Below are 14,616 nucleotides of genomic sequence, written 5' to 3'. Positions count from 1 at the left end.
TCTCATCTTTTTGTACCATTTTGTAAACAATTCCCTTTATAATCAAGTAGGCAAGCATTCATAATTCAATTACACTGCAAGTTAAGTAAAATTACATCATATGAACTTACCTGAAAAAATCAGCAATTAACAAGACGTTAAAGACTAATCTGCTAATTTGCCATTTCTGCTATTATCTGCGGTTTGGTCCAAATCCCAATCTATATGATAATTCATTTCAATTTATCAATACCAAACATTTTACTGACATTCCATGGTATGCATGAACCTATTTAATTTTTCATGAAACCCCTAAAGTTGCATTTTATTCAATTTAGTCCTTAAAACTAAAATAGTCATAACTTTCAAAATTGATCTATGATTTCGAAATCAATTTCAATCACATCCTTCTATCACTCTCTTCTATCTATTAACATAGAAATTTCATCCCACTGTTTACTAATTTTGCACTTTAGTCCTTTATGACAAAACTGACAAATTCACTTTACAAAATAGTCATTTTTTACTTCTAAGCATAAAATCTGACAATTTGGCACCAAAAGCTTCAAGAAATTATCAATGGAAACTTTTGAAAACTTTAACAGTTTTACAAATTGGTACACGGGTTAGTTAAATCAAGCTCCGAAGACCTCAAAAACATGAAATTTATAAGAAACAGACTTAAAATCACTTACCAACTGAAGAATAAAAGCTTGAAACTCAAACCCCTTTATTTCTTAGCTATGGACGGTCAAAGAAGAGAAAAAAGATGAAAAGATGATGATAAGTGTCTTCTTTTTCTTTTATTTTAGCTTATATACCATGTTTAACTTTAATTAGTTAAACTAATTAAACTTAATTAAACCATAATCACCATTAGCTTAAGATAGTGGATTTTAACATCACTATCCACTAACTATCAAAATAAATGGGTACAATTACTCAATTGGTCCTTTAACAAGTATGCACCAATCCTGTCATACTAGGCCCTTGGAGCTTGTTTGAGGCCATACAAAGCCTTCTTGAGCTTGTAGACCTTGTGCTCTTCACCAAGAACCGTGAATCCATCAGGTTGTTCAACAAAGATCTCTTCCTTGAAAAATCCATTTAGAAAAGCTGATTTAACATCCAACTGATGCACTTTTCACTGCTTTTGAGCAGCTAAGGCAAACAACAACCTTATGGTGTCTAACCTTGCAACTGGTGCAAAGGTTTCAAAGAAATCGATGCCATGCTACTGTCGTACCCCTTCACGACCAATCTAGCTTTGTGCTTGTTTAGTGACCCATCTGCATTGTGTTTGGTCCTAAACACCCATTTCACACCAATAATCTTTCTATTTCCTGGTCTATCAACTAGCTTCTATATGTCCATTTTGTAGATCATTCTTAATTCAGCCTCTATTTCTTCTTTCCAACAGCCCTCCCTTGTAGCCTCATCAAAATTAGACGGCTCAATAATGGTCATACCACACCTCTCATAGATGTCCATTAAGGTTCTAGTGCCTCTGACAGGTGCATCATCATAATCATCCTCAGTTTCAGTTTCAATCTTAGCATGCTGCGAATCAAGATCATGCTGATCTTGCTCAGACAAGCTTGCATCTGTTCCATCCCATTTCTAACAACTGCCCTCATTAAATTTCACATATCTGCTCACAACAATCTTCTTAGTGGATGGATCAAAGACTCTATATCTTTTTTTTACATTACTGTTGCCAAAAGAGACTCTAGGTATGGACCTCTTCTCCTACTTGGTTCTCTTCCTTGCTGGCACCAATGTACAGCATAAGCAGCCAAACACTTTCAAGTGTGAGACATTTGGTTTGTATCTAAACCAGGCTTCAAAAGGTGCTTTGCCTTTGACTACATTAGTTGGTAGCCTGTTTAGCAAATTTTCAAAGGTATTTACTGCCTCAGCCTAAAAATTTTTAGGCATTTTTTCTTCAAACAACAAGCATCTGGCCATATCGAGAACATTTCTATTCTTTCTCTCACAAACACCATTGTATTGTGGTGTGTAGATGTTGGTTAATTGGTGTTGAATTCCAGCTTCCTCACAAATTTTTTGGAACCTTTGAGACACATATTCAGTCCCATTATCAGACTTCAAAATCTTCAACTTGCAACTGGCTTGATTCTCAGCCAATGCCTTAAACTTGCAGAAGTAGTCAGCCACCTCTGACTTTTGCTTCAAGAAACTCATTCAACAGAATCTGGTGCAATCATCAATGAACAATGCAAAGTACCTGTTTCCATTTAAAGATGAGGTCTTCATAGGTGCACAAATGTCTGTATGGACCAGTTGGAGCCTCTCTTGAGCTCTTCAAGCTTTGTTAACAGGAAAACGTGGTCTGGTCTGCTTGCCAAACTGATAGACTTCATACACATCTTTCTTAGGCTCGATCTTAGACATGTCTTTCACTAGGCTCATCCTGTGTAGCAAACTTAGAGACTTTTATTTACATGCCCCAACCTCTTATGCTACAAGCATGATTCATCAGCCAGAGCTGTATGTGCCTTTGCTTCTAGCTGATTCACATCTAAAATAAAAGATCTATCATGTATAGCTGTTATCACTAACACTTGATCAAAAGAATCCTTGGTTACACAAGTCTTTTATTCAAAAATAAGGGAGTAACCCTTTTCTAACAACTGACCAACACTCAGTAGATCCTGATCAGTTTCTAGTACAAAAAGAACTTCTGAGATGGTTTTGTTACCTAAATGAGTGCAAATCACAACCTTGCCTTTTCCTTTGGCCTCGATGAATTCACTATTCCCAATTCTGACTTTGGCCACAAAGCTGGTGTCTAGCTCCCTGAACATACCTTTGTCTGAAGCCATGTAATGAGTGCAGCCACTGTCAATCAGCCAATTCTTCCTGACTTTACTCGAGCTTGAAAGGCAAGAGGTAGTAAAGACATACTCCTCCTGAGCTTGGACATCTTTCGTAGCTTGAGCTTGATTCTACTGTTGTGGTTGTGTTTTTGCCTTGTTCTTGCAGACTTTTGCAATGTGGCAAAGTTGCTTGCAGCTTCTACATTGAATGTTAGGCTTGTACCAACAATATTTTTCCAAATGAATGGACTTTTACAGTGAGTGCATGGTGGAAACTTTCTTTTTGCAACATCCTTCTTCCATTTCTCTTCTTTTTTAACCAAGGCTTTTTGACTTTGTAGCTTGAGCTTGAGCTCGAGCTTGAACTCTCTCTTCTTCTGGCCTGAAAGGCTCCCTCAGAATACTCCTCCATTCTGTTTACTCTTCTTTGCTTTTGTGCATAGAGAGCATTTATCAGCTCTGTCAAGGGTATAGCTGATAGGTCCCCCGAGTCCTCCAAAGAAGAGATTTTTGACTCATACTTCTCTAGCAAAGTTGTAACGACCTTTTCAACTATCTTTTTGTCACTAAACTCATCTCCAAGCAGTCTTATGCTGTTGACTGTGGCCAGAATCCTGTCAACATACTGCTTGATGGTTTCAGACTCCATCATCCTCAGATTCTTGAAGTCTCTTTTCAAATTGATCAACTGCTGCTACCTGGTCTTGTTTGACCGTTAAAACTCTTCTTTGAGTCTGTCACAGGCCTGCTTTGAAGTGTCACAAGCTATTATTCTTGTGAAAATTACATCTAAAACTCCATTTTGAAGGCATGGCATAGCCATATACTTTTGGCACAGTCCTTATTGTGCTGCCTAATTTGAGCCATGGTTGGATTAGCTCTTAAAGGTGGTGGCTCTGTGTCAGCTAGAACAACACTCCACAGGTCATGAGCCTACAGATATGTCTTCATGTTCACAGCCCAAATATTATAGTTTTCACTAGCAAAGACAGGTGGTGGTGGTGGTAAAAAGATCATTCTTTTGTAGCAACTGAACGAGCCAACAAAGATAGCTTCTGTTTCTTTTCTTTTAAGTACGAGTCACTCGAAGAATAACACAAATCAATACACAGCAAGGCCTTCAAAGATGACAGGCTCTTGATACCATTTGTTGAGTTTAAAACAACCAATAATAAAAAAAAAACAACTAAAATTTGTGTTGAAAGATGAAAAACAGAAGGAAAAATCCTGATGTTGAAGGAGAAAAGAAGTTGATTTATCTTATTACTTCATTAAGCAAAATAACACGTACATATATAGTTCTATTACATTGGAAGAAAATAAATCTTGCTTGTGCAAGTAGCCAAGCTGTTAAATTAGCTTAATGATAACCTAAAACCTACTAAAACTGCTAAGTACATGGCTGAACCTCAGCTAATTAAAAAAGTTACAATCAAATCATTAGCATACTGCATGCATCCTTTTGCATTGTGGTTTGGACGCTTGCATGCTACTGAAATGTTGCCAACTTTCAACAGGAAAGAATGTTTTCTACTTGCCGAGCTAGTAAGAACCCTTCAACCAGATACTTGGGTTTAAACAAACGTAGATATTGGCCAATCTCAGGTTTCAAGTTACTCGAAAAAATGCTAAGGGCATAAGCCTCTGAGAGTTGTAATTTGTTTAAGATACTTACAAATGAGTCATGATAGCTATCAACAAATCCCTTTTTCTTGAAAGAGAACAAGTCAACCATGGGATCCTGGAAAACCTTTGAACCAAATCAATCCCTTAAGCTTTGAACATATAAATCCTAGTTGAGCAAGTGGAACCCATGCTTTTGAGTGTAAAAAAGGTTTCAGTTTAATGCCTTTCTTTCTAGATGCAACATGATTGTATACCTTAATTGTTTTAGGGACCCCTTCTCCCTCTAAATATTGCTCCATCTTGGCCCACCATCCTCGAAAGTTAGTCCCATGAAACTTAAGACAATCAAGCTTGAAATAACGAGATCAAACATCCATTGAAGCATATTGAATTGAATCTAAACTAGCACCGTCCAAGGAAACTACAGGAACAATATTAGTAGGAACTTTAGGGGGAAAACCTAGAGGAGCATCCCCAAGAATTCCTTTACCTTTATCCTTTGCAACACGAAACCAACAATAGGATCAATTTTTTCCAAGCATTGTTCAAAAAGATGCTTCATCTCATTCTTGAGTTCAACATGAAAATAATCTTGAAAACTTGCCAAACGAACCTTCAATTTCTTGTCCAGATCAATCTGTAACTTGGAAATTTCCTATTTTAGTTGCCCCGCCTTTGCTTGAGTACCCGTAGTAACACCATCACCCACTAAGAAGGAACAACATGCTTTGATACCCTTGATACTGAAGAATTAATTTATAGAGAGAAGAGAAGAGAAAATAAAATAGAGAAAGAGAGAACATAAAGAAATTTCTTAGATTTTTCTTGAATGCTTACCTAAAAGCATGAATGGCTCTTAATGTCCAACCAGGGAAGGCAGTTACAAAGTTGTTCCCAAGGTCATTACTAAATCTGTTTTAACAACCTAGGTGATATACACCGTATCACTTAACTTCCTTACAATCTAAAATGCCTCGTATCATTAAAGCCTTTCTATTTCCTAAACGCGTAGTTTCATTAATGTGTTATTTAAATAGAAATTAACTAACCTTTAAATTTTGTAACATTTTACTTGAGGTTTGAGTTAATCTGAGAAAGAAAAAAGAAAAAGGAGAAAGATGACGTATTGTGCTTGGCCGGATGAAAGAAAATGGTGCTGAGTGACGACGGTGTTCGTGTAACTCCTATGGTTTCACTTTGGCTAGAAAAGTTGGATTTTTTAACGAAAGAAGAGAAATTAATAAAGCAAAAAATGGAAATGTTTTATTATTAATAAAAAGAAATTGAAATTAAATGTTGGCATTTGAATCATTAAAGTGACTTGAATTAGTTAACCACGTGTATAGATTTGATCGGCTTAAACGACCACGTAAAAAAAATTAACGAAAACGGTCAAGGGGCTAACTTAAGAGACGAAATGAAAAAAGAGGGGGTAAATTTACCAAAAATAGTAAAAAAGGCTAAAGCGAGAATTTCCTTATAGTACAATGGCCAAAAATGATATTAAACCTTCTTTATCATTATACTTTTTGAAATTTGAAATTTTAATTTGGATGCAAACCATAGTTGCTAATCCATTAACTAGCCTTTTGTGAGTAACATGTGGAAAAAAAAAAAACAAATTATGTGACTTTGAAAATAACATAATGAATTTAACAAATGTCGTTTGGTTAGGACTGAATTTAAAATTCAAAAAATACAAGAACTAAAAAGGACTAAATTAAAGTACAGAGATTAAACCTAAACTTACGCATAACACAAAAACTAAAAGTTGAATTTAACCAATTTTATATAAAAGATATTTATACTAGTTTTTCCTATAATTATCCAAAACTTAATAATGATTTTAATTAGAATAAAAGGTGTAAGAGAATGAAATCTTGGGAATTTTAATTTTTAAGTTTGAGTTTATCTGTGTAAGTTAACTTTTAGATTTATTATGGTTATAGTTAATTTAATTTGAGTGTAGTCAGATATGAAATTAATTATTCAATTCAATATTTATAATGGCTGATTTTTATTAGAATCATTAATATACTTGTAACTTCAAAAATAATTATAATAAAAAAAACATTTTTATACTAAATACGAAATTTCAATATTATTGTTCGATATATAGGTAATTAGATGTAAATTTAGTGTGTAAATTTTTGCAGAGTTGGATTGGAGGTGCCAAAGGTTGAAGTAAGGTTCCAGAACTTAAACATCGAAGCCAACGCTCAAATTGGGTCAAGAGCTTTACCTAATTTACTCAACGTTGCTCGCGACTTCTTCGAGGTTAGTAACTTGCGTATCTTTCTTGTTGTTCATCTTTTTTTGTTAGTATGATGGATGGATATTCATTGATATTATATTAATAACCACAATAATGTTGTTTTACAGCGTATCCTAATAGGATTGAGGATTTTGCGTCCTAATAAATGTCGGTTACACATATTGAAAGACATCAGTGGTATTGTTAAGCCAGGAAGGTAAAGACTCACTACTTGCATGTGTTTTAATGTATAAACCATTTAATATAAAAGCTGGGTAGTAGTTGGAGATTAGTAACTTGTTGTTTTAGGATGACGTTGCTTTTAGGACCACCAGGATCGGGCAAATCCACCTTGCTTTTAGCTCTTGCTGGGAAACTTGACTACAAATCTTTGAAGGTAAGTATCAACCTACGAGCAAATCACATGCTAGTTACTGTCATTTTCACGAATCACTCGGTATCGCCTTTCAACTTGCTTTTCTCCATATACAAAAAGTTTTATTTTACGCTTTGCAGGTCAGTGGTGATATTACATACAATGGCACAAACCTCAATGAGTTCTATGTAAGAAGGACTTCAGCATACATTAGCCAAACAGATAATCACTTACCAGAGCTAACTGTTCGAGAAACATTTGATTTCGCTGCTAGGTGTCAAGGTGCAAGCGAGGGCATGGCAGGTTTGTCTACTTCCAATATCGGCAAATATTAGATTTTTGTTAAAAGCAGTCTAAAATATATTTTTGTGCTAAATTAATTCAAATATTATGATATTAATTTGGTATCATGAAGTTTACAACTTTAGGAAAGAATACTTAATGTAGTAATTTTAAACAGTGTTTACAAGTACTATTTGACAGAAGAACCCACAAACATTCTATTATCTAGTGTAGGCAGCTAACGTGCACCCATTGGACCAGAATTTTTGTTTACTGACTCCATCTGGCTTCACAAATCCTTTCTTTCTCCAAAGAGTGCAAGATTCTGGAATCACGACAAAGACCTTGTCTAAGTAAAACCCAACTCTACAACCCTCTTAAAACCTCGACTAGGAGCTCTCAGAATCATCGTGTGAACCGTTCTTATAACCTACTATGCAACATCTTGCATCAACAGTTAGCTTCATCTGTGAGAAGAGAACAAGAAACATGTCTTTATTGAATGAAAACAACCTAATCTTTCAAAAACCAAGGAAATTTAACTAAGCTACAACAACAATATAACCCATCTATATCATTTCAAGCAACATCCTAACAAAAACCTACATGTCGAGGATATCAAACCAGGGTACTCCAATATGGTTACTAGTGATCTTGTTTGGCTACGCAGATTCTTAGCCTTTTTAGATCAACCGGCCAGAGGTCCCACGATTCTTTGTTGCAATAATCGAGTGGCTTTGGATATCGCCGCCAATTCGGTTTTTCATGAGCGCCTTACATCCCCTATTACTTCAATTATCAACAATACCTCGCAACAATATTGCCCACTATTCTTCCACAACATTATCCAAGGTATAAAGATCAACTGCCAGCCCCACGACACTACCAGGGATACTAAGAACCAACACCAACACCACCACTACTTGCGACAAAAGATCTTGTAGTCCAAAATTCCACCCTAAATTGCCAAAAATACTCTAAGATGCAAGGTCAGCTGAAAATCCTCCTCATCCAATTCCAGTAAAAGTAATAAATAAACAATGAAATGCCAACTCATCCAAGAGCTTTAACTTGGCCAAACCATTTGACATTCGAGAGAGAATTTCATATAGCAAATTGACCACATCCCGGCGTGTGTGTGGTGGGGTTTGTAAAACTGCAATTAAATATAAATTTGAAGTGCAGTATCTGCAAGTATATATGTCAAATTGTAATATAGTTAAAGTGTTACAACGGAACATTGGGATGTATTGCGAGGATCGTACTTAAAGGAGGTCTGCCTAAACTAAATTGAAAATTAACACAATACTAGGTCTAAATACTACTTACGTACTAATTATATTATGACATGAAAATAATAACAAGATGATTTATTAAAGAACATACAAAGAATTACTAAAATGAAATAATTGAATTTCAATCAAGTTAACTAGATAGAAGATTAACTCGCATCTGTATTCATGATTAATTTCAGATTCAGGTTTTTAATGACTTAGCTAATGAATAACTTAATTAATACGTTTTGGCCTATAACCAAATTAATTTATCAATTCAAACTACTTATTGTTCAACCTAATAGCTTAACCAAGTTAGGTAAAGTTGGTGCTAAGTAGATTATCCTTTCGACCTCATCTACCTAGGTTTCTTCCTAGGGTCATCAATCATAGGGTTTAATCTCGCTTAACCTATTCCAACTAAGTTGTGGTAAACCCCAACCCTTAGCCAATCACTCCTATTTCCACTTGTCAATATCCCTAGGGTTCTTAGTTTATGGTCATACTAGATGCAATTTTCCCTAATCGAATTTTGCACATTCAAAATAAATGTACAAACTAGAGAAGGGATAAGAGAAATCTAGATCCGTGAGTATTTATTGAAGCTTGATTGTTGAGCCCTTGAACGAATGTTGATCTTGATTCGATTGAAGTAGAAACGAAAGTAAACATGTAAAATTGCTAAAAGAACTGAAACTGAACTTTATCTGAAATAACAAATTGTTTAAACAAAAAAACTAAATTGAAACCCTAATTTTAAGAAGAAAAACAATTAATTGCTGAAGAGAACCCCCTTAATAAGGTTCTAAGAGCTTAATATTTATAGTGTTAGGGTTAGATGATCAAATTAGGTAAAGTTACAAACTCTATAACATGCTAATTATCATTGTACGGACGAAAATACCTTTAGTTGTAAGTTGGGCCTCCTCGGACAAGTGTCACGACATCTTAGGGCTATTGTAGCGACATTAGACATCGATTGCAACCCCTCTGTTAGTGTAAATATTTGGTGAGGAAAATATTAAACACATGAACGCAACACAAACAAAAACTCGAACATGAAACGAAGCATTAGGATAATGCTCTAAGGCGTGTATCAAGCCACTATCTTTAAGGTTCTATTCGCCCCCACCTATACTTAGTGTGCAAATAAGTTTCAAGCAAATGAACCTCGTGGATACAATGAAGCCCAATGACTATTTGCATTTTGCATTAACAAAAAAAGTCCACTAAGCAATGAGTAGAGTATAACAAGAAAATCAATTTATATAAAGAATTTTTGTAGTAATTATTTATAAAATAATCTAATAATAGTAGAAGATGGAGGAAGGATAGAAAGAACTTTTGAGAAATTGTTGGTATTTTTTCCAAATTAAATCTCACTCTTATTTATAAAAATTTTCATGTCTTTTGATAGAGACATCTTTCAATAGGTGTCTTTTCGGATAATCACATCTTTAATTTAAAGATACATAATTAGTCATTAATATCTCTTAATTAAACATAACTATTCAAGTAATATTGTTTGAATAGTCGTAGTTCTTTGTCAAAAATCAAGTGATATAACTATTGACCAATAACCAAAATATATAAGTTTTGATTAATTATATCATTTCATTTATAGTTATTGGAACATTATAAATATTTGAAAATGTTCTAACACCCTCTTGGTTCGATGTTGGATGTCGCGACATCGAAGGCTGAATGATCCCCCTCTAGGTTCGAAGTTTGCTATCGCGACATTGGGTAGTTGTTGTCGCGACACCGATAGTTGGATGTTCCCCTTTGAGCTTTGAAGTTGGATGTTGCAACATTCCATCTGAATGTTTCGACATCCGGGACAGCCAACTGACTCATCGACCAAAAATGTTGTCTTGCACACTTAACCAACAAGTTAGTTTCCTGCTTAGGTCCAGATTGGCCTAACAGGTCATAAAACACACTAAAAAAAATCATTTTATTTAATTCAAATGTGAAAGTACTAAGCATATAAACTTGAATAAAAAGATAATAAATTTCTCGAATACAAGCTTATTAAGTGTTTAATAGAGCTTAATTTGCCACAACATATTGTGGTAGATAAAAAATCCACCTCGAAGTAAGAACACGTAGCTTCCTTGATCCCTGGTTGACATTGAAATCAAAATAGAGTAGCCAAAGATGAAGAATATTAGCCACTACTGATCCTCTCTCAAAGGTAGAATGCCCTTATTAATGAACAACTAGAATATTTGAGAAAGAAGCTAAGCAACCTCTATAGAACAAGGTCGGAGAAGATGTAATGGGCATTTTATTCAAATGACCCCCTTGCTCCTAAGGTTACTAGCAAGATAATGCCTGCAACTTTTGGCACTCAGAGGATCCACCTAGTCTAGGACAATAACCACGTGGAAATTTTGGGTGCCTCAAATGCACTCAAATGTAGATTCTTCCCTATAACCCTTAGCTAATAGAGTAGAACCTATCTTACCATCCTTCTAGGAACCATTTGTATTTTTTTGAACAAGCATAGCTATTTTTCAGCCACTTTCCAATAAACCCACTTTCAAAGTCCAACTAGTCTTATTTCCCTCTAATAACAATCTAATGAGCTACCTTGATATTAAATATGCTACTTCAACGCTACTTAGATAACCAAGGAGTCAACCAATAAATTGGCCATTTTAGTATTCATCTGTAGAATAAGCCATGATAACCTTTAGTATGCTCTACCTGACGACAAACTTGAGAGGCTATATAACCTCTATGAAAGAGTAAGCAACTATACTAAGACAAAAGAAATGTGAATGTTTAACTTTGTCACCCTGAATAGTGAACAACACAAATGAAGCCTTAACCTTGAGGTAACTTGGGGGCAACACTTCTTATGATCCCCTAAGAATGCAAAGAAAGGCTCTATAGGGCCTTCATTGATGAAAACTTCGAAAGGAGAATAGGAGCCCCATAAGACGATTTCGATACCTATACCCCTTTGAATGCCTCGCCAGTTTAGATCTTGAGCAAAGTAGAAAGATATGAGAGCTTTGAGTCTTCAGTTAATGGCACTTAATAATCTATCTCATCTAATAGTCAATTTAAGGATCTTAATGAGGATAAACATCAAAGTATACATACCTGAGTTAGTGAATAACTAACAAGTGTTTAACAAATACCTAAGTTGATGAATATTTTATAGGCATAAGCTAAATCATTAACCATCATTCTCATTCATCTCCACCCCCTAAATAGGTTGTATCTTATAGGTAGCCCTAACAGTTGGTGTATATCTTAGATTGGTTGGTAATTATTCGATTATATTGCTAAAATCCAACCAACATCTTGTTACACACTCTCTTAATATTTTATTAACCTAACTATTACTTATTAATTTCTAATTACAAATTAAATAATTAACCCTATCAACATTTAAACTAACCACTAAACAACTTAAATTACTAAGCCATTAACCTACAATTCCCCAATCAATAGGAAAGATTAGTTCATCCGAAATTCAAAACGAATACTTGATTAATAATGATAAATAAACTAGTAAAAGAGATAAGAAATATTGTTCCCATGAAACTTAATTCTCTTCAATACCAAATTCGAGAACCGATTGAAATCCACAAGCAAATCTAAGCAATTACTCTTAAAATAAGGAATATGTAAAGAAAACTAAAAAAAATTATGGCTACTATTGTAATGCTTTCTCTCTCTCTCTCTCTCTTAATTATAATAAACTAGGAATATAAATGCGTTGCATAATAATTTTTAAGATTAATAGTTGTTTTAGATGTGGAAAGAACAAAATTGGCTTTGTAAAACCAAAGCAAAATTAAAAGAATATTAACCTAAAAGTGTCATGATTGGGCATTGTAGCACTCATGTCTCTTTGTATTCTTTGCTTCCTCTTCTTTTGCTCGATCATTGTACTAATCTACATCCAAAAATCTCTAATAAACGGCTTTCTAATTTTCATGAAAATTCATATAAAAACTCGTTAAAAAAATAGTAGTAAAATAACTATAAAAACATTGAAACTAGAATTTATGTGATTTATGAAACGAAAATAAAAAACTAACTAAAGTGCCATATAATGATGCAAATTCGCCAAAGAAACAAACTAAATGGAAACTAAAAGAAGATTACGATATGATCATGTTGAGCAATCATTAGAGGTTATATTAGCATATAGTGATAACATAGATGAAGTATTGCACTGAAAGGTTTCGAGAAGAGGACCTCTCAAAAAAAGTAATTTAATAGGGAGAACATTATATTTGATTTCACTGAACAATCCATCGAGGTGAAGGTATCCATCACCCTTCTAATTGCTATGGGTGATTGAAGGCATACCACAACAATAATGGTAGAATTTCTTTTCATGGACCAGCCATCAACATATCCCTTTTTTGGTTAACGACTAATGCAAAAGACCAAGTTACTTCTGGTGACCATTTGCATGAAGGTGATATTCCCAACCCTAACTAAACTGGGGATTATGTAATCTAAACAAAAAATGGTGAGATAGTTCCACATTACTTTTTTCCAATTAACTTAATGAAGACAAAGATCACTAACATAATCTTTTTGGAAAATGACAAAGAAAGAAGCTAGGAGAAAATGATAATAGAAACCTAGGCAAACATAATTACTAAGAGCACGATGAGCTTGGGAAGTTTGGATGTTTGGGGTCAGATGAACCAATTTAAAGTATAATTTAAAGGGTAGATAGAAGATTTATAGCTCTACCATAACGACCCAAGAGGGTAACGCAAATCTATTCTACCTTCCTCAAGAACAAGAAATGCATCTTAAAGGGCTTGCTTAGAAAGAATGTTGATGTGATTATATGGTCAACAAAAAATGTATCATGTTGGAAATTTTGAGTGGAGAAGATAGATTCGGAGACGATATTGAATTAAATAGTAAACTTTGAGGCACGGGTGACGCTTTCCAAAGAGAACTATTTGCCCCCACACAAGGTTGCTAGAGGGTTAAGACAAAATTCCTCCCGAGATACAGCGAAGCTTTTGAATTTCCTTTGATTAGTAAAATCGAGGAATTCCCTAACTCTTACTCTAATTTCTGAAAAATAGAATTGATTGTAATATCTTTGTGAGCAACATAGACCCTCTATTTATATACACTCAATGGACACTATTTTGAAGAGTCACAACCCTTTACATTTAATTTTCATGGGATATGTTTTTCTAAGAATTATGTTTAATGGAAATCAAATGTATCCATTGAATAAATCATCACTTTCTAATAAGTGCTCATGAATAATAATGAATTTGCAATATTGACACATAGTCATTACACACTCTTTAAATGTCAACCTCGCGGTCAAATAAAAAAGGCGTAGGATTTTGCAAAAATAATCCAAGTGGTCAAAGAGTGGTGTGAAAACTCTTAGAAATTGATTTCATCAATGGTGGTATACCTGAGTGGCTTTCAAATTTGCCAATGGTGATAAAAGATAATGGAAAGTTGTGCATGCGTATGCATTTTAAGAATTTTAACAAGGCTTGCCTAAAAGGTAGATTCCTAGTCCTAATGATTGAAAACTAGTTGATGCATCAATAGGGCACAAACATTTAAGTTTCATAGGTGTGTTCCCAAACTATAACCAAATCCTATTGGCTTTAGAAGATTAAGAGAAGAAAACTTTCATCAAAGAGGATGGGCTATTTTGTTGCAAGGTAATGTTTTTCGACTTGGAAAAAACATATTTATATGATGAAAAACTCATCAATAACTAATTAGGTTGAAAATAAATAAACCTTGAGTTGCATTTGATAAGAGAATTGCACAACCTGAGGTAAAAAAATAAGGCAAGATGCGCATACCCTATTCCAAATAAATATCATAAAACATAGATAAACCATTCATATCTTATGCCCATAACCATCCATCATACATTCATAATAATTTTGAACATATTAAGTTAACATTAGATCTATATAATCAACTTGGAAATTTCAAAATTTCTCAAATGTAATT

At 34.3% G+C, this 14,616-nt stretch overlaps 1 protein-coding gene across 1 annotated transcript in view; it reads left to right on the top strand.

The window, feature by feature from the left end:
• Positions 1-14,616, top strand: part of LOC105791912 (ABC transporter G family member 31) — a 34,076-nt gene that overhangs the window by 4,436 nt on the left and 15,024 nt on the right. The window contains exons 2-5 of the mRNA XM_012620220.2: positions 6,602-6,722; positions 6,828-6,916; positions 7,009-7,096; positions 7,216-7,378. Of these exons, the coding sequence (XP_012475674.1) occupies positions 6,602-6,722; positions 6,828-6,916; positions 7,009-7,096; positions 7,216-7,378 (461 nt within the window). The remainder of the gene's footprint in view (positions 1-6,601; positions 6,723-6,827; positions 6,917-7,008; positions 7,097-7,215; positions 7,379-14,616) is intronic.

The sequence above is a fragment of the Gossypium raimondii genome, chromosome 7 (genome assembly GCF_025698545.1).
Source record: "Gossypium raimondii isolate GPD5lz chromosome 7, ASM2569854v1, whole genome shotgun sequence".
Taxonomy (NCBI): domain Eukaryota; kingdom Viridiplantae; phylum Streptophyta; class Magnoliopsida; order Malvales; family Malvaceae; genus Gossypium; species Gossypium raimondii.
The sequence above is the reverse complement of the archived record's forward strand: the minus strand, read 5'-3'. Positions and strand labels throughout refer to the sequence as shown.